The 24,804-nt window shown below is 41.9% G+C and overlaps 2 protein-coding genes across 5 annotated transcripts; both read left to right on the forward strand.

Moving 5' to 3' along the window:
* The first annotated feature begins 795 nt into the window (after window positions 1-795).
* On the forward strand, window positions 796-9,258 carry LOC311029792 (cytotoxic granule associated RNA binding protein TIA1-like). Of its 2 annotated transcripts, none has more exons than XM_084035146.1 (12): window positions 796-981; window positions 2,041-2,137; window positions 2,322-2,420; window positions 4,142-4,196; window positions 4,723-4,810; window positions 5,279-5,354; window positions 5,507-5,612; window positions 5,751-5,849; window positions 5,936-6,020; window positions 6,373-6,511; window positions 6,629-6,783; window positions 7,146-9,258. In XM_084035146.1, the coding sequence occupies exons 1-12, from the start codon at window positions 956-958 to the stop codon at window positions 7,282-7,284; spliced, it is 1,164 nt and encodes a 387-aa protein (XP_083891272.1). In that variant the 5' UTR covers window positions 796-955; the 3' UTR covers window positions 7,285-9,258. The 2 variants fall into 2 exon arrangements, with proteins under 2 accessions (XP_083891272.1, XP_083891273.1); XM_084035147.1 differs by having other exon boundaries at window positions 797-981; window positions 6,632-6,783.
* Window positions 9,259-10,136: 878 nt separating this feature from the next.
* cUnh2orf42 (chromosome Un C2orf42 homolog) lies at window positions 10,137-16,667 on the forward strand. 3 transcript variants are annotated; one of them, XM_084035134.1, is made up of 8 exons: window positions 10,137-10,244; window positions 11,146-12,333; window positions 12,873-12,992; window positions 13,682-13,786; window positions 14,350-14,457; window positions 14,955-15,055; window positions 15,172-15,334; window positions 15,420-16,667. In XM_084035134.1, the coding sequence occupies exons 2-8, from the start codon at window positions 11,178-11,180 to the stop codon at window positions 15,650-15,652; spliced, it is 1,986 nt and encodes a 661-aa protein (XP_083891260.1). In that variant the 5' UTR covers window positions 10,137-10,244; window positions 11,146-11,177; the 3' UTR covers window positions 15,653-16,667. The 3 variants fall into 3 exon arrangements, with proteins under 3 accessions (XP_083891260.1, XP_083891261.1, XP_083891262.1); XM_084035135.1 differs by having other exon boundaries at window positions 10,144-10,244; window positions 11,140-12,333; XM_084035136.1 differs by having other exon boundaries at window positions 10,147-10,264.
* The last annotated feature ends 8,137 nt before the right edge of the window (window positions 16,668-24,804 follow it).

Raw genomic sequence — 24,804 nt, forward strand, 5'->3', positions numbered from 1 at the left:
CCTGTGTTTTTATGAAAGCTGTGATGTATTATGAAGTAAATATACCTCTAAAGCATTTGCTATTCCAATAAACTGCCAGATGCACAATACAGAAGGAATTGTATTGCAATGGATGGGATTTCCAAGATACAGTAGGGTACAAAAAATATTTTTTATTAGTACGGTTTTAATAAAAATCTACATGGATAAGTCTCAATTCTTGCCATTTTCAAATGCTGTTAAACTGCATCAGAGAGTTTTATGCAAAACATTTTTTTTATGTTACTTATAACTTCAACTCATTAATTGTAAAACAGGCAGGTTTTTATTATACATGCATGGTGGATTAATTAATGCATGGTTGCCATGTGTTTACGGACTAAAATATATAGAAAAATATAATTAAACACTTATTTTGGCACCACTATTCCTTGAACGATGCTTTGTTCAGCAAAGATGACATTTCAAAACACTAGATAAAGTGATAAAGTGTGATTAGTATTCTTTGTGGTTTTCTGGCATCGAAATAAAGTCACACATTGAAGATATACATTAGATTAGTATATTAATCTGTATGCATCTCTGTCTACAATACCATTCTTAATTAAATGTGGCAATTTAAGTAGATATTTGAAGAAAATCACAATAGATGAATAAAGAAAAATAAAAGCAGCAAAGTACACAAAAAGGGATTGTGTGTGTGTGTGTGTGCGTGTGCGTGCGTGCACAGTATTTTGTAAGATCCCTTGAGACGTTTGCCTTTGGCTGAGCAGCAACTGCGCATGCGCGTTTCGCGTCGGCCCCCGGTCGCTCCGCCATCTTTGTCGGCTGCCCCCATTGTTCACTCAGCGGCGGTTAATCAGTTCATACTGCGCAATAAAATAACTTGACGGCGTTACAGACAGCTGCCCGCGACAGTCGTGGATTTGCTCTCGGGGGTTGCTGCGACTTGTTCTCGGCCAGCAAGTTGAACAGAATGGACGATGACCAGCCCAAAACCCTGTAAGTGTGGCGTTGCGAGTCTGCGTTACCGTTAGCTTGTGTGCCGTCACGTAGCTAATTTAGCATTAGCCAGTTAGCGTATTATCTAGCACACAACGGGAGAGATTTAGTCCCGTAAAACTCAATTATAAATCCAACAGTCATTGTATTTGTCTAACCCGATGCGATGGTTATAACGGTAAACACGTCGCAGTGATGTACCATCTGGTAAATTCGCCTCGGTCGTTAACGCTAGCTAACGTTAACTCCGTTCCAGAAATAGCTCAAATTAACGCGTCAGGTTCACGCCTTCTCACCAAGGAAAACGGAATTATTGTTGTAAATAAGTACAGTTTGGTGTGTTGTGTGTGTGCCGAAGTAAATGGCAACGTCGTGTTATTGGCTGTATGTATCAGAGATGGCTCTACGTTGGGAGGAAGTCTAATGATCAGCATGAGGACACTGAACTGGCTGTTTTTCTCTATGGAGTCTGGTGTGTCATCACTTACCCCCATAACGTTGCATGCGTGATAGAATCGTCATTATAGCACAGGCCCAGGAACGTTATGACGTTACCGCGCTCAATGTCAACATAGGCTTGTTTTTTTTGGTATTAATCTTACTATATAATTACCTGGATAAAATTAACTTTGAGTCTATTTAAAACCAGCAGTGTTGTAAGACAAGGTCAGGCAGCATGAGGTTTTCCTATTCCCTATCTTTAAATATGACTTATTTCCATCAACTGTATATACATGCATGTATATCAGTCAATTATTAATAATATATGTATATATTTTAAATGCTTTTGTCATACGTTACAAGCCAGTATCACCACAGGAAAGTTGTATTTTGACCTCTCCAAACAAAACACAGGAGAGACGACCACCCCTTTCTTATTGATCTACGCATGTGTGTAAACACAAACCTCTAAAAACACTGTCCAAGTCCAGTGCCACTGCTCAAGTACAGGGTAAAGGGTTTACCTCTACCTACGTAGCAATGGTTGGAGGGAAAGCTTGTCATGTTACACATCACAAAACAATAATAGGTATTCTGTGTGTCTTCTGTCCGTTGTAGGTATGTGGGGAATCTGTCCAGGGACGTGACAGAGGCCCTCATCTTGGAGTTGTTTGGCCAGATTGGACCTTGCAAGAGCTGTAAAATGATAGTAGATGTGAGTTAATTTTTTCATCTTTTTCACTTGATTTTATATGTGAAAGTTCATGCATGAACATGTTGTGATCTAATACCGTTGCTTGATATTTTCCCCCAAAGATATTTTTTTATTCCCCTTTTAATAATGGAAAACAATTAACCACACATTTGATTCATTCTTGTGTGTTTCTTGTCCACTCCAGACGGCAGGTCATGATCCGTACTGCTTTGTGGAGTTCTATGAACATAGACATGCCACTGCCACAATCGCAGCCATGAATGGTCGGAAAATACTGGGTAAGGTAAGCTATCCTATCTCCTGGGTGAGTCGACTATGGCGAAGGCTGGGTGGGCAGGGATGGAAATGAACCGGCCGGAAAAAAACTTGTATCTTCTTTAGATCTTCTCTTACTTCCTTGTTCCTGCTCCACTTCACTGAATGTGTTTGTTTGTTTGTTTGTTTTTTTGCCCCGTGTGCAATGTTTTTCTGTGCACAATCTCAAACAGAGTGGGGTGGGAACACCAGCCACTGATCTCTGTTACTGTTCTGGGAAAACATGATGTTTAAATACTCCACAATGTTTGGTTTGTATCTGTAATTGTTTCCCGGTTTCTTCGGGGTCAGTAGATTCCTGCAGTGATTGGATTTAACACACGGAAGCCACAATGGATTCACTAATCGCATTTCGTTTACTGGATTGGCTAAAATATGGTGTTCAAGCATCTTTTTCTTAAATTATTTTGACAGATTTTTCAGGCTGACGTTGCTTATTCATTATTGACAACATTTGTGATTTTAATTTGGACCCCAGTATGGTTTGAACATGTACAGAAGCTATGAATATTTCAATATTTATTTTAGTAATATTGTCATCATTGCAAAAATATTTTATCTGTCCAACAATAATTTAAGTTTTAAAAAAAAGTGTGTGTTTTGCATTCTTGGCCCTTTTTCAAATTAAAGTTATAATATGTATTTTAGTGGATGGTTTGGTCTATGTAGGAGAACGGGGGAATCCAAAGTTGAGATGTTGAAGTGTCCTGTTTTGTCCGACCAGCAGTGGAAAACCCAACAATGTTTAGTTATTAGCAAGAATAATGTGAGGCTGATCAGAAAAGTTGCACGTTTCATTTAGACATTTGACCAATTAGGTTATGAAAGCATTTTTTAAAAAACTATATTAATTGTCAATCCATGTGTTTATCGGCTTAGGTTCAGTCGTCACCACACTGTCACAACAAATAGGCTTTAAAAGCAGGATCTATGCATTTACACAGGTGTTCCTATTGTCACTGAATGCACCACGCTGACTGTTTTTGAATTAAGATTTTCCCTGAAGTGAGTTTGCCATCTTGTTGATTTGATTGATTGATTTTTTTTAACATGGCCCTGCTGTGTAATCATGCTACATGTCTATGATCTACATGAATTGATGCTCTGCTGTCCCCCCTTACATCTCTACTGCTGTGTTCTTTTGCAAAGTTATTTCCACGTAGAATCCACATAAGAGCAACTTCAAGAGAAAAATACATTCAGTTGAAAATATTTTATCCTCAACAGGTATTGAAGGACCATTTGAGGAGTATAACAAGTTCGTAAAAATCACTTGTTTGTAAGTCCCTTGTTATTTGGACCTTACTTCCTACAGTTTTTGCTCCAAATTTTTTTACTTGACTGAGACTGAAATGTTCCTGATTATGAAGGTGAAATCTTGATATCCCTTTTTATAATCTCCACTGTGTTTTACTGTTTTATTAAGTAATGCAGAGGTATGTCAAATTAGATAACAATGGATAAATCAAGTTGTAGTGGTTTAAGAACCCACGTGTGGCACACAGAGGCCACCTTATTATTTTTATTATAATAAAAAAAGTTCTCAATCACAAAATAATAAAAGTAAAACTGGTGTGTGTGACAAAACCTCTAATCAAAGAAAAAGCACCTTCCTCTCTTCTGCACGCCTACTTCACTTCTCACCTTTCTTCCTCTTCCTCCCGCTCTCGACGTCTGTCTATCCTGCAGGAGGTCAAGGTCAACTGGGCCACGACGCCAACCAGCCAAAAGAAAGACACAAGTAGTAAGTAGTAATCAAGGTTTCTTCAAGGTCGACAACATCCCCATTCTCTTCTTGTTTATGGGGGGACGAAATCGCTTCTTCAGTACCATAAATATACACATTATTATGTTTCCAGCCCAATAAATCCGGCCCATCCCTCATGGGATTAAACATGTATCTTCTGGTAAATAAAAAAGCACTTCTATTTTCTTCAAATAACATATTTGAAGTAAACTGTACACTAAAAACAATTCCCACATAGCAAGTTTATCTTTATGAAGTGTTTTTTTTTAATTCAATTTAGAATACATGAATTAATAAAAAGTACAAAACTTGTTGGTAAAATGTTGTATGGATAAATACATAAAATATGGATAAAACAATTTAATAATACTTGCAGTAATAAAGTGGAAGATGTTGGAAATGGCAATAGTAATAGTGCCATCATTTGAATTATTTTAGTAAATAAGGTTGTTTTTATCGTACTCTCTGTTGTTACTGTGATAAATGACTGTTTCTTTGAACTGTGTGAATATATGTTCTTTAGGTCACTTCCACGTCTTTGTTGGAGATCTAAGTCCTGAAATCACCACAGATGACATAAAAGCAGCTTTTGCTCCATTTGGGAAAATATCGTAAGTGTATTCTCATTACTTCTAGATTAAATTGTATTTGCCTTTTTACAACAGGCTACATCATTAGCATATTTTATCTCCTTTTGAACTTTCTTCAAGGGTAATATGTTGCTTTTATTCTTTAGTTTTAATCTTTTTCCAAGTCTTGCCAAAAAAATAATTTTTACTTTTTAATCAAACTTACGACATACTATTTAATCTAGTTTAAGAATGCAGCTTTGTATGGACCGTTTTGTGCCTGTTGGTTCATGTTGAACGTGTTGCTTGGCTCATTTGCACCACATCTGATACTCGTGTGGGTCCCTCAGCAAAACACCTGCCAAGTGTGAAGTATATCAGATGAGCAGCCCCATTCCTGGCTCTATAGTTAGATGCTACTATGCATATAACACAAAGCGTCCTCTATGAACAACTTTGAATTGGTCCCGGATAAATGAATCTAACCGTGATGTTGTTGTTTCTCCACAGGGATTGTCGAGTGGTGAAAGACATGGCCACAGGTAAATCTAAAGGCTATGGCTTTGTCTCCTTCTTCAACAAATGGGTAAGTGTGCCGGGACACCCATGTGTTAGAGGACTGAGAAACGTTACCTTACTGGAAGCTCAGGGTTTTTTGTCCGTTTTTAAAAGCACGATGACATGTTCTCTGGTGCGGTGCCAGTGACTCAGCAGTTTCTATTTTTCTTCTGTAACCAGGATGCGGAGAACGCCATCCAGCAGATGGGAGGACAGTGGCTGGGAGGGAGGCAGATCAGGACCAACTGGGCCACGAGGAAGCCTGCTCCTAAAACTACAAACGAGAGTGAGTTCACCGTCATGAAACCAATGATCCATGGACTGTATCTTTCTTTCTAGCTCCTTTTTTCCCTTTGGAAAAGACTCTTTTGAAGAAAAGACAACTAATTAAAGAAATAAAAATTAAATTCTATATTTTGTCTAGCCACCAACACCAAGCAGCTGTCTTTTGATGAGGTGGTGAACCAGTCCAGCCCCAGCAACTGCACCGTTTACTGCGGGGGAGTCACAACTGGTCTCACAGGTGAGTTCACTCCGTAAGAATGAGCTGCCTGGTTTGGAAGGATGTCTTCATGTGGAATATTAACAACTTTATTTTTCCTTCTGTAGAGCAAATCATGAGACAGACATTCTCACCTTTCGGACAAATAATGGAAATCCGCGTTTTCCCAGACAAAGGCTACTCGTTTGTGAGGTACGGCATCCCTGAGTCAATTCATTTTATTTATAGTGTCACAGCACAACAGAAGTCATCTCAGGACACTTTACACATTGAGCAACATCACCCAGGGGGCCTTACAGCGACAGTGGTGAGACATTAATAGGCTTTCATGCAGAAATCTCATGCAGCCCAGGCCCTTGGGTTCCAACTGCATTTGGTGTTGGTAGTATAGTAGTAGTAGCATTAACAGTAGTGGTGGTATTAACAGTAGTAGCCCATGGCAACAGGAACATCCACGCCCAGAAAGCAGCAGTAGTTTCCATACATCATTCTATGATCCTCACGTATACGTTCTACATATCCAACTTGCTGTTTTTGTCTGCAGGTTCAACTCCCATGAAGCGGCAGCCCACGCCATCGTCTCCGTCAACGGTACGTCCATAGAGGGCTATGTGGTGAAGTGTTACTGGGGCAAGGAGACGACGGACCTGGTCAGCCCCATCCAGCCGGTACAGATGCCCCAGGTATGTACAAACACACTCCCCCGACACGATACCATGTCATCTGGGCTGCTGCGGTTGAGCGCCACGCCGCTCTGCAACGTGACACTCTGCCTCTCAAAATATGCCTCCGTCCGTCAGCAGAACACGGTGAGCTTCGCAGCGCAGCCCTACAGTCAGTGGGGTCAATGGTACAGCAACACGGCGGCGCAGCAGATCGGGCAGTACGTGCCCAACGGCTGGCAGGTGCCGAGCTACGGCGTCTACGGGCAGACCTGGGATCAGCAGGGCTACAAGTGAGTACAAGGAGAAACCCTCTTGTTTTTCTGTCCTCCCCCCCCCCCCCCCCCTCAACCTGCTGGTCTCTCTTGCTGTTGCCAGTTGCCGTCACCACGGCAACACTAAATGGGGCGTTATCAGTCGGAGCGTTATGTTCTCCGTAGCAACCCAAGGTTTAAAATTATCTCACTCGCTCTCTTTAAGAGCAACAGCATGTTATTTATTTCTGAATACGGGACTGTTTTTTTGCTCACGCTTGACGTATTTATAATATTCATTGAGTATCTCGATCAGAACGTTTCCAGTGGAAGTGATGCAGCCGGGAAACGACCCGTAACACAAACGCTCGCTGAAGGTTTCCGTTTGTCTGCCCCTCTAGTCATCTACACGCCGGCGCTGGATGGACAGGTGTGGGCGCCGTGAGCAACGGGGGCATGGTGGAGCCGGGCCAGGGCGTCAACGGGGCGGTGCTGACCAACGCCACCGGCATGAGCACCGCTGGCTACCACACCCACTGATCCCAGATCAGTCGCCCTCTCTGAAGCCTCTGAGGCCACATGGATGACACTCTCCGCTGGGGGGGGGGGGGGGGGGGGCACTCTCTCTGCCACCACACAAAGTTATTCTGTTCAAGAGGCTGGTACGCCATTTTATCAACCTTTACCAGCCCCTCCCCCCCCTCCCTAAAAAAAAAAAAACAACTTCACCCACTGCCCGAATCTGCAAGTGTAAAAGAAAACGATCCACTCCAGAACACTTAAACACCCCGTTAAATCAGCCAATCAGCTTGCATTCCCGGGCCCATTTTTTTTATTTTTTATTGTTTGGCGTATTTTTGTAATGCCTGCAGATAACTGGCCAAAATGTAAATTATACGACCGCGCTAAGATATTTCTAGTGCAGCCACGTTTTAATTTTCTGAAGAAAGATCAAGTAATTCTATTAAAACAGCAGGTTTTTGTTTTCAGCCCCCCTTTCAGAGCCAAAGAGCAAAGGGCAGAATTTTATACCGATGTTTAACAATCATACTGGGAGACGAGGCTTCCAACTTTGCCACAGAAAGCACTCAATAGTCCACAGGAAGTAATGCAATATATATTGAATAAGGGGTGTGATTTTCTTTTCTTTGCTTTTTTTCCCCCCCCCCTCCTCTCCTCAATTGGAACCTCTCGCTCTCACTTCTGGTCTGTCCACCTGTTATGAAAAGTGAACAACAAGTCCAAGCCAGTTCTCAGGGTGTTGTCAGTCATTCTGTGAAATGTAGGAAATCACTGAGCAGACACAAAGCAGGCAGGGGGGGGGGGAATTCACTTTCATCTCCCGGGACGGACTCCAGAGAATCCAGTGTAGTGGATACGAGTGTGTGTGTGAGTGTGTGTGTGTGTGAGTGTGCTTGCGTGTGTCTGCATGAACTGATGCTTTTACACACAAGAACAATGTCCAGTTCACCCCCCCCCCCCCCCCCCCCCCTCCCCCCCTGAAACGGAAAGGACTATGCTGTCTTTTTTTTTTTTTTTGCAACGGATAAAATGGTGTCATTTTTTTTTGTTTTTTTGTTTTGAGCAACTTCAAAATGCTGACATTGTATAAAGAGCTTTTGCCTTTTTTGTGTTTAATTTCCGGGACTGTCATAAAGAAATGTTTGCGGTGACACCATCGAAATCATCTTGGACGCGCGAGACCTTTTTGATGTTTTTGTTTATAATACACGAAGTGGCTGTCAGCTGTCAACTTTATTTTTTCAAATTAGATTTTCAATATCTCAAATGAACCAATTGCAGGGATTACTGCCAATCTTACCTTTACTTCTAGGCAGGTAAATATTGCACAAATACTTAAGGTTATCTTTTCACAAAATTTGAAGTTTTTTTTTTTTTCTTTTTATGTTTTTGCATTCCACTTTCTTGTCTGTTTTTATGTAAATATCCAAACAGTCTGTTCAATTGTACTGAATCTGTATAAAGACGACATATAAACTAAGGAAGCGAGCTTGCTTCTGGTTGGGCTAATGGACTTTACAAACAGCTGTTTGACAGTAGCATCCCTGTCGAGTGCTGGTCGTGTACAGTTAAAGACACAGTGCAACATTTTGATTCTTCCAGAAGCCTCGGGACGAAAAGCAGCATTGCTACTCGATGCAAAAAAAACAAAACAAACAAAAAAAGCCTCTTCAACTGACACGTAATACACGATTTAAGTTATTATGTCTTAAACCTAAATAATTGTTTTTATAGAGTAAGAAACAACAATTAAGGATCCAAGTTTTGCACTGTGGCCACCATTTTTTTTTATAGTTGGGGGAAAAAAATCCATTGTGTTGCCTTACCCGTGAGTTACTTTTTAATTTAACCAAAAAAAAAAATCATCCGAGTAGGCGGTGCCTAAGAATGTTTTCAACCTATGTTTTTGGCGAGGGGAGTTCTGTTGATGCTTCGGTAACATGGTTTGAATTTTTTTGCTTTGTCCCATTAAAATGCTGATGCTTAACAACAGATCCCAGTTACACTGTTTGCATCTTAATGTTTTAAAGCAGGGGGAAACGAGGAGGATGGAGGGACTGACGAGGCATCACCTGCTGCGGTTGACTTTTATTCACAGCACACCGCTGTAGATGGATGCGTCTTTACGTTTAATGGATTCAAAGTGTGCAGACTTAATGTTTTTATGTTTTTTTCCGTAAAAATTGTTGGGAAACTTTTAATTACAGATTTATTTTAAGCAATCTGCTCATTGTTTTATGGGTTAACAGTTTAGTCCATAAAACGGTAAAAAAGAATGTCCAAATGTTTTTTATTGTCCGACCAGAAGTCCCTAAATTTAAAGATATTCAGCGTTTTTTATCACATTTTGCTTGAAACTTTTAATACTCTATAAAATTCTTTATATTATGGATCTGAAGTTTTCTGAACAAAACTACATCATGTGGTTATTAACTATTATGCAGAGTGGAGACCCATGTAAAGACTTTTGGTTGGACAAAACAAGACATCTGTTTGTTTTTTTAGATATTTTATAGACTAAAATGACTTGATTAATGAAAAAACATGTAACATCTTAGAGAATATCACATCTAAATGGGTAAATACAAGCCTCTAGCCATGCTACTGCCAATCTTACACGAACTACAACTCATCATGCTCACAATGCTAATTTTTTTTTACAAAAAACCCTGAAGCTTCAGCCCTGCCAATCTTCCAAGAACTACAACTCCCAAGCTTCCTCACTTACACGCTTAGTGCGGTTTTTTTAACCAAAACTGAAGCGAGACCCGCCAAATCTTACACGAACTACAACTCCCAGTCTTCCGCGCTCGAAGACAAGAGGCCGCCCAATCATTTTGTTTTCCGCTACACGTGATCGCCTCCGACCAATGGGAAGTGTCGTTACAGGCGCAATGCGGTTGTCGGGATGTAAGGAGCAATGGCGACGGCCGAGACGGGTTTGGAGCTGAATCCGACCAAACAGAAGACGAACGCAGGTAGTTTGAACGTTTCTCGCGTCGGAAGGTCGTGTGTGACCCGGTGTGTTGCTTTTACGGCGAGATGTAACAGCATTTTAACGCATACTGTGTATAAATATATATACATACCACACACGAAGCGTTACGAAGCATATTTAACTGTTACAATGTCGGCGAAACTTACGAAAGCAATGTTATTTTAAATTAAGTTTACTTTGTCGAAAAACATAATTTATTTTTCACTAAACTACTGCCATAGTGATATTATACTGCTAATGTACACATTCTACTGCATGTTTAATTGATAGTACTTACATGGTTTTATGTGTGTTTGTTTATTCTGCTAGTTTATTCTAATTAATTCGTTGTTGATGTGATTATTTACGTTATTCTTATTTTTTTTAAATGAAAAATACACTTAAAACGTCTCCAATCACCTGGTATATGGATTTTTCCTTCAATAACTAGTGTTATAAAGTAAAAAACATTTACACACCAATGTATTATTTACTTATGGAATTAGATGAAAAGAAGAAATATTCCCATTTAGTCCTCCACGGTTCTGCATGATGGAGGAATACTGTTTGAACTTGGATGTTAAATTTGTTTTCCAGCCCAGAAAAGTGATAATTATAAATATTGAACTACAATGGTACAACTGTGCTTTAAATATTGATTTAGTCCGTTTGTCTTTGGGCCCTCTGCAGTAGATTTAAAAGGCTTGAATTGTGTTTTGTCAGTGCTAACCCTACATTAATCTTCTATTTCTATTGCAGAGTTTGAAGCCTGTTAATTCTAGCTTGTTATGAACTAAAAATAATAATAATACAGTATTCCTCTCAGCTTCTGTGACTGGAGATTACAACCTACTGAACATTTAGTGTGGTCCACTTTTCCCCTGTAATCTCTACAGAAACAGGTTTGAACCCCATCAGGTAGAGAATCCCAAAAATGGAGACTGAAGTGACGGTGTCCTCCTCATCGAGCGCCCCCTCGTCTTCCGCCCCCCCGACGACTTCCACCGCTCAGGCCAACCTGGCGGCGAAGCACCGAGACAACCGAAAGACCACGACCACGACTCCCGCCTTCCTCTCCAACCTGGGGAGGGCCACGCTGCGGGGGATTCGCAAATGTCCCCAGTGCGGCGTCTACAACGGCACCCGGGGGCTCAGCTGCAAGAACAAAGCCTGTGGGATTTCCCTCAGGAACGCCACTTCTTCTTCTTCTTCGGTGTCAGCGGCGGCGGGGAGCAGGAACGGCAAGAAATGTCCCGTGGAGGTGGTGAAAGTGATCATAGACAGTGAGGAGAGAGCGGGGAAGGAGCGTGAGGGAGGAGGAGGAGGAGGCATAGGTGGAGGTGTGCAGGTGTTTTCGGTGTGTCACCGAGGAAGAGGAGCCACGGCCACGCAGTTGGGCTTCGTCGAAGTCGTCCCCACCGATACGGCGATAGCGACGGGCGACGGCGCCACCCTGCTCACCCGCATCAATCTGGGGCGCTGCTTTTTGCCGTCGTGCAGGCAAGGTCAAAGGTCAAATCAGGGCGAGACTGAATCCAAGCGGTCCTCCTCCTCCTCCGCCGCCGACAGCCTCTGCGTCCACATCAAGCAGGCGATCGAGTGCCGGAGCCGCGCCACGCCGCTGACCTTGAAGAGCTCCGTGCTGGAGGGCCTGCAGGCCTCGTTCCAGACCCGGGAGGAGCTGTGGAGGCTGGCCACGGAGTCCCCAGGCCCCCTGGTGCAGCGCGTTACCAAAGACACCCTGGTGGTGAAGTGCCACACGGACTCCCAGCATCCTCTGGGGCTGCTGCATCTCACCGTGGGTGCGGGCGGACTGGCGGAGGCCGTGAAGAGCGAGAGACGAGGCCGAGAGCAGCAGCAGCAGCACGCCGTCTTCCACTGCGCCTGTCAGGCGAGCGGCAGGAGAAGCAAACCTGGCGTGGATGGAGCGGGCGGGTCATCAAACACTCATCCTCCTCATCCTCATCCACCCGGCAGCTCCGTCACGCCACAACCCTGCTGCCTCCACTTCTATGCCTGCGTGTGCGCCTTCGCCAGCGATGAGAAACTGGCGTCAGAGTTCGCTGCTTTCATCAACTACACCTCCAGTGGTACAGTCACCTCTTTGCTTTTCTGTCACTCTCTCATTATTAGATTTATATTTCAAACATGTCAAAATGAATACAGCGAATAAAATATTACACAACGAGAAAGCACAGAGATATAGAAATAACTGAAAAGGAGTGGGAAGAAGTTTACACTTATTTAATCCCACCCCTTCACCATAATTCATATCCTCTCTCATACAAAGATTTTATTTTGTTTGTAGTTCATTCTTTATCATTCGATTTTTGTACTTTTTTTTCTCTTTTCTTTTCTTTTTCCCTTTTCCTTCACTGAATAAGTATCTTACAAAAAGATAAGATTTAATATCTAAATAATTCTTATGTACGTGTGTTTGTATATATATATATATATATGTAACTAACACCTAGCCTGTGTACAAAAATCCCTTCTACATGTTCCAGTGGGTCTGAGAGATAAAGTCAGTATTTTCAGTGAAACAAGGTTCAGTATTGTTGAACTTAATAATGTTAATTAATGTCTAATGAGACCTGTTAATGTATTCCTCCACGTTGTTTCCTTTCAGGCGTGCAACAGACCTCCAACGGTCGGGTCATCAGTCCCGGGGAGAAACCTCTGCAACACGCCGAACCCGTCAACTCTCATCATAAAACAAAGAAACTTCGCCTGGAAGAATCTCTCGCTGGTAGTTTTCATCCTCATACCTCCTGAAATATTATTTCACCATCACCTGTTAATGAAAGTCTGAACCCTCCACTGTCCCTCTCCTTCTCCTGCTGAAGGTTCCAGGTGCTTCCTGTCTGCCCCCCCCCCTGCCTTTTTATCTTTCTGCTGCCTAAATCTGCTAAAGAACCTCACATCGTCTTAGACATCCCTCTTATCTTTATCATCCCCGTCTAATCCTGCACTAATCCTGAGCCGCTCCTGAAGAGGCAGTGGACACGACATATTTAACATTTCATTTGATTTCCAGGCCTTTTTAATTAAACCTGACACACTTTAAAGTGGCAGTCCGTAACATTTCCATCTATTTAATTGTCTTTTAAGTTCCTATCTATCAAATAGTGAGTTAAAACAATGGTGGTTGATCATGTGACCCACTAATGAAAGTGTGTGTGTCTGTCTGTCTGTGTGTGTGTGTGTGTGTGTGTGCGCGTGTGTCTCTCTCTCTCTGTGTGTGTGTGTGTGTGCGTGTGTTTCTGTGTGTGTGTCTGTGTGTGTGTCTGTGTGTGTGTGTGTGTGTGTGTGTGTGCGCGCGTGTGTCTCTCTCTCTCTGTGTGTGTGTGTGTGTGTGTGTGTGTGTGTGTGTGTGTGTGTGTGTGTGTGTGTGTGTGTGTGTGTGTGTGTGTGTGTGTGTGTGTGTGTGTGTGTCAGGGAGTCTGCAGGTGGTGGATGAGCGTACGGTGACGTTGGGCTTCCAGCAGTGGCTGGCCGGCGTCACCGAGAGGATCCACCAGACGATGCACTACCAGTTTGATGGTAAGGATGAAGCCGTGTGTGTTTCTTTGTCCAATAGTAATACATTTAACACGTTATGTATTATTTGCTTTGAACGGACAAAAAAACAAAATTAAACAATTACTTTTTTTAGGTTTTTTTTTTGGGAACAGTGGAGATTGGCTAAAATAAGCTAAGCTAAATGTTGAAACACTGATAGAAACACTGGCTAAACCTTTTTTTTCTTATAAAGTTGTAATAAACCCAAAATATCTGATAAACAAATCTGCGATCAAGGCATATTATTATTTACTAGTTACTTTATAAATCAGTATTAACCCTGTTAGTATCAACAAGTTCTAGGTTGTTAAAATAGCTTTGTCAGGTGTATAATATCCAAAGACTTGATTAATGTCGTGGAAGAACCTTTATTAATGATTTAATTAACTTTTGTATCTTGTAATTAATCAGAAGGATCTTCTATAATAAAAAGTAGGGACGTAATGCTTCATAGATGCGTGGGTACAAATACAAATCTATATATCTATATATCTATATATCTATATATCTATATATATATATATATATATAATTTCCCCCACCAGGGAAACCAGAGCCTCTGGTGTACCACATCCCTCAGGAGTTCTTCAACGCTCTGCAGCATCGTCTGTCGCTGGGATCCAAGAAGAGGAGGCTGCCAAACTTCACAACAGGTGCCACGACATTATTCACTAAATTATACAAAGTATGCAGTTACACATCGATTATTAGGTGATTCTTCCTTTTACACGTATCTACTTGGAAATCTGAAATGTTTGTGCTGCATAACACGCAGATATCTCAGCAAAACGCTGCAATTTTTTATTTTTATTTTATTTTATTGTACAAGTAGCAACGTTAGAGTGATAAACACATTTGTTACTCTCTAATTAAAAAATCAATATATGAATGTATTTGATTCTGAAATTGGTCATTCTGCATAACGAAGACTTTTATTTATGATATTTTAATAATATTTTAATCAGAATATGTCTTCGGGGTAAAGATTCGAATGCAGGTCTTTTGCTTGTAACAGAGTATTTCTCCACATGTATTTATCGAGTAAAAGATCTGAATACTTCTTGTAATGGAGTATTATTATACATAAAGGATCAGAATCAGAAGGTTTTAAACCAAAGAAGGAATCTTTGTGTCTTTGTGACGACGTCAGCGTTCGTGAGGAATGATGGACTTCCTCTCGGCTCTTTCTCCAAGTACACCTGGCACATCACCAACCTCATGCAAGTCAAACGCATCTTTGACACCTCGGAGGTAAACGCCATAATTTACATTTTTCTCAGTTAAAACCTCCACGAACTCCATGAGCTGATAAAATTGGTCATACATTCATGCCTATGTTCCCCTTCACCTCCCCGTCTGTCCACCAGGTGCCGCTAGAGCTCTCTCAGAGTTTTGTGAGGAACGTTGACGGCTCTTATTCACGTTTCCGCTGCCCCGAGCCTCCGCCTGAACCCGAACCCCCAGAGGGTCACAGGTCAGACCGGCCTCAGGCCATCCGGCCGATGGAGCTCCGCACCTTCCTCAAAGTCGGTGAGTGACTCGTCCTCGGACACAACGCAGCACCAACGAAGAAGTCTGCTGCACATTATATTGTCATATATGTATATCTCTGCAGGAGCGGCGGATACGAAGGAGGCCAGCCCGTTTGTGATCGAGTGGATCCCGGACGTCCTCCCTCGCTGTCACATGGGAGAGCTCCGGATCAGCTTTGAGTTCGGCCACCAGCAGAGCGGTCAGCTGGAGAACTGTGAGAAGACGAGCGCGGCAGACAAAGGAGGTCGCAACAAGTCGGACTCCACCCAAACCAAACACACGATGGCTGCGGACATCCGTCAGGTGGTCGTCTGATCACAAGCAACCAATCATCCGTTTCACTGCCTCTCTGTTAGGACTCATTGAAACAAACAGTATGTAACTTTACCCCATGAATCCTTGTTATATTATGCAACGTATGGATAATCAATATAATATTGATCAACAGTATTTTTAGACAATCTAGTCTGTAGTGGAGCACTCATCGTGATGACGTTTACTCACTGATAAATGGTCATAATATTAAACCCACAATGAAAAACAGCAAGAGAGGAAGTATGTTTTTAGGAAAATATGATTTTCTGACTGAACTTAACCAATAAAAATAAAAATATAATAAGAACAGCTACATGTGCCGTGGAGAAAGAGGGACACTGTTCCTTTAAGGTGTAAAATCATGTTTCCCAAAAGTAGGATTTTGTTTTGTTTTGCTATGTAACACATTTAATGGATAAAATGTCTATTTATTAGCAAAGATAAATAACTCTCTTGTGGACAATTTTGTTCTGAAGTTTTGTGAAATGTGTGTGTATTTAATTAATCACCATGAATTTTTGCTTTGTCTTCCACCATTAGGTCTATTGGGTCAAAATGTCTTCTTTGTCCAGTACTTAGTTTGTTGTGCTAAATGGCAAATGTTAAGATGGTGAACATGAGAAACTAATATTATTCTGGGTCAATGCAAGAGTCCTCGCAACTTATGGTTTGTGGGACAGTTTATTAAATCACCAAATACATTTGAATTTCTTCGGTTTCTTTAATTCAACATTATATCTGGTGTGCACCTTTGCAGTAAAGACGGTCAGGAACGTTTGTTTACACATATTGGATCTATAGATAAGTCCTATTATGATCTGGGTCACGAAGGTGGGGCGTTTTTTGTCAAGTGGCAAAGTTTGGAGAGTGTGGAGCAGTAGATTGACAGGAAAATAAATAACAAATGAACAAACTAAAGCAATAATAATAGTAAAATGTAAACGTTATTACTTTAATAATGTTTTAATAGCTTTTTTGTTTTTATAATTGAAAATTGACTTCATGTATTGTTTGAATTCATTTTTTAAAATTAAAAATAGTGGTTTATGAATTGAAAATGTATTTATTTATTTATATATATATGACATTTTGCAAGTAATAGTATAACATGTATAATAGAGTATTTATTTGATATAGTATAGTATTTAGTAGAGGAATAAGAAAAAAACAAGCGGAGTCGCCATTAATACGCATTCTTAAACCTGATTGGCTGTTGCTCCGCTGCGATTTGATTGGCTGTTGGCGAAGTAGCTCATTCAGCGTAAACTGAAGGGGAAAATGGCTAACTGCTATCTTGACAGAGAAGACGCGTTGTTTTTTTTACTGGTTTCCCGTGTGTGTTATTCGGAAGTGTTGGCGCCAGGTCAAGAACGGGATTACAAGGATCTCCAACATCTTTCTGAGTGGATTACCAACATGGACGCGGCAGGACAAAGCGGTAGAACCGGACTTGACCGCAGAAACAAACCGGGAACGAGCAGGACGACCGGTAGGTGCCCACTCGAGTTAGCCTAGCTACAGTTGCGGGGAAACGTGGAAAACAGCATGTCAAATTGTACATTTGTGTAATTTTATGGTATTCATGTATTCAAAACAGATTCTTCCTATTTTTATTCCCGCCTAAAAAAAAAACCCTCTACTGTATCAACCAGCCTCAAACGCGTTAGCTCATGTTAGCATTTAGCTAGCGTTAGCCGTTAGTTCATGTTAGCATTTAGCTAGCGTTAGTAGTTAGCTCTGTTCATAATGGTCTGTGGAAAAGAAGCTGTTGTGTCTGGTTGCTGTGCTCTGTAGCGCCTACTAGAGGGGATCAGGCGGAACAGATGTTTAATATTCCAAACAAAAGCTATAAATGACATAAAATCTAATTTAGCTGTTTAAAAACGGCTCCATGGGAGGAAGTGTGTACTATTGTTGGTATGTATTTTAGTGGAAAGACGGTTATAGAGATGGTTATACACATTTCTACCAGCAGATGGAGACATAGGCCTTCTCCTTTCCCATCAGGGGGCTGGATTAAAGCTTTTTAAGGTGGAATGCATGAAAGGATTATTCAAACTGCCTCACGTGGAGAAAACCAGTGCCTTCGTTGTACTCTGTTTCTGTGTTGGCGAACGGAACAAATATATAGAAGGAAATTCAGTCTTTCACTGTGTTTCATGATTTGGCTTGGATCTGGATTCCTCCCTTCTGGGCATTACAAAGCAGGAATTACACATGAGAGATATCACTGGAAACATCATGCAATGCTTCCAAAATGTGTCCAAATGTTCAGAATAGCAGCTTGCACACTGTGTGTCTACATCAGGGGTGTGTAGGCGTTTAAGAACAGTGCCAGGCCCCGGCCTCATTCCTCCCTTACAGGCCCCCAGGGCATCAGTGTTGAGTGGGGGGGGGGGGGGGGCGACAGCTCTGAACCACGCATTTAGCTGTTTATGTAGTCTGTCAGTCACAGAGACGCATCAATCCTCTCCTGGAAGGAAAATTAAGCACATTGTGACAGAGAGACTTCCGTCGTTGCCTGAAAGATGTGTTGCAGACAGGGAGGGGCTGTGAACTAAGAGAAGAGAAATACGTTGCCAGAAAGCAGAAATGTTTAATATTATATTAATAAAAAAAAGACTGAAGTGCTGGTCACATCAGGAAGTGGAACTAAATTAATCTGCGGATCTAAACGTTTGGTGACGTAGGTGAGCTAATGACTAACAGCTTGCTGGTACTTTTTATTTTTTAGTTTACTGTTTGTTTCCACCCACCGCTGTACAGCATAATAGCCAGCTTGCTGACCGTGAGGGAATTTCCATTATTGGGATATATGTAAAAATGTAAAGTGAATCCAGTAGGTTTTCAGTGAGTTTTAATTACAGGGATAATAATTTGAATTGGCACAAAACTGAAGCTGACTAATGCTGACCCTATCAAATTAACGAATCAAAACAAAGCTTTTACAATTCATCCCGAGGGGAACATGAACGTGTAAACGAGGAAAAGTAAAGTTGTTTGTGTCCCTTTTTAATTTTTATTTAATTAATGCACTGTACGGCACTTTGGTCAGTGTGAACTGTTTATAAATGTGCTTTATAAATACATTTTCCTTACTTACTTACCAAAGTAACGAGGCTACTTCATCTGGGGACCATGAACATCCGTACAAAATCTCTCACGGCAATCTATTTTGATTTTGCAGAATAAATGTAAGTCTCATCCGAAGTGATCGGCTGAACATCGGAAAAACTAGTTGGGTAAAGGGAGAACAAAAAGAAAGTAGGTTTAAGCAGATCTCACGACCACGTGTCAAGTAGAAGTGACAAAGTTCAAGTGGAAGAAGCAGCCAAAATACAGCTGACCATAACTGCGAGGTCTGTCAACACCAGGCAACACACACACCGAGCTGACAGCTGTCTTCCAGCTCGGCCGGTCCACATCATCCACACACTCCAGATCATATACGTCGTTCACTGACAGAGCAGGATCTCACCGGATCTTCTTCCTGTCTCTTTTTTAATCGCATATTTTGGGATTGAGAGCACGTTGCATCATTTGGAAACAACCCACCACCAGATGTTTTAATTCAGTGATGAGACACTCCCTCCTTCCAGGTTCACCTCTCATTAATCTTAACTCGTCTACGTTGATTAATCCGCACGTTTCATCACCTTCTGATGTCATATTGGTTTTAGGATTACGCACATTGATCATATTGTGTGTTATTTTTATTTAAGGAGTTTTAAACGATTTAGATGATTCATGGGATAATATCATGAATCACAATTATTTTGGACAAGATAGTTGTGATATGACATTTCCACATCGTCCCATGTCTGATTCCTCCCCGTACATACAAATAATGTAACTATAGTACCGTCATGAGAGCTGTGACATCGTGTTGTACTTTACAGTTAGACAGTCCTCTTAAATCATAGACCGAAAAATCCATTCTTACTTTCACTTTGCTAGATTGTTGTTGCAGCGTCCTCAGATATTTCCTCATCTCCGGAGTCAGCCGTGTGAATACAATAAGGTCAGAACGGTACCTACTATCCGCACGCAATGAGTAAATACAGTGCTGTGTGTCTTTCTGCAGAAACGTAGAACATTAAAAGGGGGAAAACCTTGAGGAAACGCCGCTCATCAGTTACAGAGGTCAGCGTTGTCTGAGCCAATTGGGAAAAAAAAATGCCAAAACACGTTATGTGAGCTCTGCCTGGCAGAGTCACGCATATTACATATGCAAACTCAGTGCACCTGCACTCAACAGCACTCACGCTAATCCGACATGGTGCCCCACGGAGACCTGCCAACAAGCCGTCCACCTGCCAACTGGACGGGGTGGAGGCAGGCCGACAGGACTCGTCAACACGTCCACGATCACCGACGACAAACTGTGCCGTCCATGCAAGCTCCGCTCGGCATGAGAAAAACACGAGAGAGATGGACCTAATGACCCAACACCCCCCCCTCGAATCCTGCCCCTCAATCCTCCAGTCAACCAACCTCCGATACGTCGTCAATCCATATCTCAATTCCCCGAACCGTCACCGCCACCGACCGCACAACAACCCGTATTGATAAGCACATATTAGGAGGGTTAAATCAACCCTGAATGATGGATGACTGAATGGAGTGAGTCGATTTTAACTTCAATTGTGTCAGTATCAACCAAGTAGAGGTGTTTAGTACAAGTTAGAGGGACTTTTGGACACTGAATAGGTCGATTTGTAGCAGTGAAGCTGGTCCGAGCTACAATGGGGGAGCCAACAGATATTTATGTAAAGAAATAGCTTTAACGTCCTCTTATTCCTACAATGTTCAGGTCAAGTCACAGCTCACAGCTTTGGCCACAGGAGCCTAAAAGCTGAAGGATCTCGTCACCAATCTGCCACATAGACTCTCATGTTAACCAATGCCAAAAAAAATAAAGTTACGCAAAAATAAGCATTTTAATTCAGCGGAGCTTCAGCTTTTCCAGCAACCGGCGGATGGAAACTCTTAACATGAATTAAATAATAAATAAATAAACGTGACGATGCCAGCAAAGATTTTTAATTTCCACCTCTTTAAAAAAAGAAAGAAATAAAACGCCTCAGAAGCCATTTTGAATCATGTAAACACAACCGTGCTGCTTTTTCCTCATACATAGCACTGCACATGTGATCTCTCTCTCTCTCTCTCTCTCTCTCTCTCTCTCTCTCTCTCTCTCTCTCTCTCCTGACTTCCTCCTGATTGTTGAGCCGAGCGGCGTCACCATCAGATCCATCAGTGCAGAGTCATTGCCTGAGGAAACACGGGCCAATTATGGTCATAAATAATAATGGGCAAGCGCATCTGGCATGATGACTGATGGGCCTCTCTCACAGCTCATTTACATGGCTTTTGTGTGGCCATCAGCAGCCCTTCGCTCTCACGTAATGCTCGGCAAATGAGCCTTTCACCGAATGTTGTAGATTTCGAGGGTGGAAACGGCGGCACTCTTATCGCCCACAGATCTGAAACCGGGAAGGAAAGAGGATACATTTGCAAGAAGATTGAGGTTTATTGTCCCTCCTTCGTGTTGCCATACATGCTCAGACTTCCTGTCTGGTGTCGTGTGTGTGTGTGTGTGTGTGTGTGTGAGAAGTCCATCCATCAGCATCAGTTACCGTGACACGGGGGGAGATTGATTGTGTCTGCGCGGTCGGGTAACAAACCTCCCACACTCCAACACAAATGCTGCAGATCCCTTACATGTACCTGTCTGACACCTGCCTCCTTACCACGCCACCATGTCCTATTTATAATGAGCCAAGTGGGAAAAAAAAAACACAAGTTACACAGATTGGTGGTCAGTTCTGTAGTGTGAATGCTGTTTCGGGGGGAAATCCTTTAATTTGTCCTTTAGGTCGGTGGCAGCCTCCAGCCAGAGAACAAAAGGCGGCAGTGGCGGCATGCTGACGTGTGTCCCGTGAGCTGATAAGCCCCGGTTGTTAATGGTGTTAGGGTAGATTTCATTACCCCCCTCCAGACTGCTCTCATTAAATAAACATCCTCCTGTCACATCCTTCACCCGGCGAGAAGACGAGTATCCGAGGCAGAAGGGGGGGGTGAAGAGGAGAGGAGGAGGCGTGAGGAAGATGGACGATAAAGTGGAACGTTAATGAAAAACTTGCCAATCAAAGCAAAATCAAATTTTGGGTTTGGTGTTCGCGGGCTTGTGCTGCTCGCTGCAGAGACGCCGGTCTGCTGACGTCGGACTCAACCATCTCACCGCTTAAATGAAATGGATTGCCCTGAAATTTGGTGCAGACATTCATGCTCCCCACACACTTTTGTGATCCCCTGACCTTTTCTCTAACTGATCTCAACGTCTACTGGAAGTATTGCCACACAATTTTCTACGGGACATTCATGGTTCCCAGAAGATGTATGCGAATGATACATTTCCTTTCCTTGGTGCAGACATTCATGCTCCCCACAGTCTTACAGACTTTTTGTGATCCACTGACCTTTTCTCTAACAAGGTCTACTGGACATTCATGGTTCCCAGAAGATGTATCTGCATAATACATTTCCTCGAGTGCGCCCACAAGGTTTTTTAAAATGATTGTATTGTATTATCTTGGCAACTGTTTGATGGATTGCTATGACATTGGGTACAGGTAATCATGGTCCCCACAGGATGAAGTGTAATCTGTTGTTTAAAATCAGATTGTTTGCAGGTCTTACTTGCTATTCCACTAGTTTTCTCCAGACTTTCCTCTCCTCCGACCCTCCTTCTACCCCGTCCTGACCTTGCGTAGACTCGTTTCCTCCCCCCCTCCCCTCCCTCCCCTCTCCTCCCTCTGTCCCCTCCGATGCTCTGCTCTGACTAATCTATGCCATCATCCTCTCTCCATCTATCAGAGTGCTCTCATTGTTTTGACGTCTAGTTAATTCTCGGCTCATGATTTATCAAATTCTTATTACCGCTTGCTGAAACCCTCATTCGTTGTCCTGATGTATGGTAATGATCGTCCCGGTGTGGCTGCTGGAATCGCAACAAACCCACTCATTTATTTTCTTCTTCTTCTTCTTTTCCTCTCCTCCCTCATTCTCTTTCTTCACTGCCTTTCTTTTTCGTTATCTTTGTACTTTGTCCTTGCAGTTGTCTTGGCTCGCCTCCCGACACACTGCATCTTTGCATGTACACACAAATACATAACGCTCTCTTCCTGGAAAGGGCCATTACTGCAACCTATAATAACCTCGACAAACGCTTTTAAACAGTCACGTTTGCGGCTTGGCAACCCGTCAGGAAATATACGTAAATTAGAGCTTCTTTGGTTCTTTGTTGACAAGCAGTTATTATGTATAAAAGACATGAAAACAGGCTTCTTCTACAAAGTTATTTGTTTGGGATTACTATATTGTTGGTGAGAGTATTTAAATGTTGTTGTTTCTTTACAAGCTGCTATCTTATGAACTTATAAACGGATCCACAGAGTTCTCTCTGCTGCCAGGAAGACAATAAAGTTGTTGTTTTTATTTTTAAATACAGTCTTTATTGATTTTCCAACACAAGAAACAAACAATGTTACAATACCACAGAAACAAATTAACAATTTAATTAATTTTAAAAAAGGACGCCGCCAAGGCCAAAACAATCACTCAAAGACAAAATGAGTCAGTTCAAGACAAAATAAAGTTTATTTACTGTCATTTTTGCTCCTGCACAAAAGTGTGATTTTTTTTTATTTATTTATTTATTTTCAGTCATTCATTCAATGTTTATTGTAGTTACTGATGCTTCACAGGAGGATGGATGGATACTTTATTGATCCGGAGGGAATTTCAAGCATCCAGTAGCAGCTTACAAAACACACATGACGGAGCTACATATATCACATAATAATAATAATAATAATATACAGAACAATCATTGACAAATACAATAATAAACAATGTTCTTCTATCTTTTTAGAAACCACCTATGATGAATGTATTAACACTCAGCTCTACAGCTACATTTGACCTGATTTTTTTTTGATTACATTTATATATTCTTCAGAATTTGGATGTTCCTCTCAGCAGCTGCCGGCTTCAAACTGCCAACAGCGAGTCCGCTCTCCTCTTAGCCAATCACGGTGGCTCGTTGCCCGGGACATCTCTTCACACTTTTCCTTCCCCGGTTACCTTACAATATAATGTAACTCCACAAAAGCAGGGCCGCAAGAATTGGCTACAGACTTTAACCGACACATCTGTGATCTCATCCCCACCATTATAAACTTGTTACAGGGCAATGGTTACGTTTCATTGTACAGGTGTTGCTTTTATATGCAACCCCATACTGTTCAATATTAAAGATATTAGCAATTCATTCAATGAACCAACAGTTTGTAAAACACTTGAATAATGTATTTAAATGCAATGGATTGTTATGAAATAATCAGTTAAACCATAATAAGAGATACAGTGGATATTGTTTTAATAGACTTTTTATGTTGAAATGCCCTTTATTCCAATTGCTTCCAGTGAATCAGGTTGGCATCTTTTAAGGGCACATATTATATGAAACCCACTTTTTAATAGGTTTTAAACATAAATTGGTGTCTCAGTGTGTATCAGTATAAAGACCATCCTCTCTTTGTTTCCTCTTCCTCCAGCTAAAGGAAATTCTCCATTCTATCCAACAGATTTGGGCTCCCTGAGACGGGATATGTAGGATGATTTGAAATGATGGTCCAGATTTAAGCCGTGTGTGCGTGTGCGTGTGCGTGTGCGTGTGCGTGTGTGTGTGTGTGTGTGTGTGTGTGTGTGTGTGTGTGTGTGTGTGTGTGTGTCCAACAAATCCCCTAAAATGTATTTTAGCTTTCACCGTTTGAAACAATGTGCTGACGCGGTGCCAAGAAAGGCAGCCCCCCCCACCCTCCCTCCTTATCTCAGCAGTTTCTCCCTCCTCCTCTTCATTTCTTCCTCTCTTCCTCGGCGGAGATGAAGGACAGGCGACTGGGCGAGAGGAGGTCAAGCATTAGCACAACTATCTAATCACTCCCTCACCTCTTTTTTTCTCCTCCTCCCCTCCTCTGACAAGTCATCTGTCAACAAGCTGGCGGCTCTGGCCTCTCCATTAGGCCAGTGGCACCTGAGTGTTTCTCAGTTCACACACACACACACACACACACACACACACACAC

The sequence above is a fragment of the Eutrigla gurnardus genome (genome assembly GCF_963514095.1).
Source record: "Eutrigla gurnardus genome assembly, chromosome: 19".
NCBI classification, from domain to species: Eukaryota; Metazoa; Chordata; class Actinopteri; order Perciformes; family Triglidae; genus Eutrigla; species Eutrigla gurnardus.

Excerpts from the sequence above, each read along its gene's own strand:
- LOC311029792 (XM_084035146.1), top strand. The coding sequence starts at position 956 with ATGGACGATGACCAGCCCAAAACCCT. Across the intron at positions 2,421-4,141 it reads GTCGGAAAATACTGGGTAAG|GAGGTCAAGGTCAACTGGGC; the intron begins GTAAGCTATCCT and ends TCTATCCTGCAG. Across the intron at positions 5,850-5,935 it reads AGTCACAACTGGTCTCACAG|AGCAAATCATGAGACAGACA; the intron begins GTGAGTTCACTC and ends TTCCTTCTGTAG.
- cUnh2orf42 (XM_084035134.1), top strand. The coding sequence starts at position 11,178 with ATGGAGACTGAAGTGACGGTGTCCTCCTCATCGAGCGCCCCCTCGTCT. Across the intron at positions 15,056-15,171 it reads GCATCTTTGACACCTCGGAG|GTGCCGCTAGAGCTCTCTCA; the intron begins GTAAACGCCATA and ends TCTGTCCACCAG. Across the intron at positions 15,335-15,419 it reads CCGCACCTTCCTCAAAGTCG|GAGCGGCGGATACGAAGGAG; the intron begins GTGAGTGACTCG and ends ATATCTCTGCAG.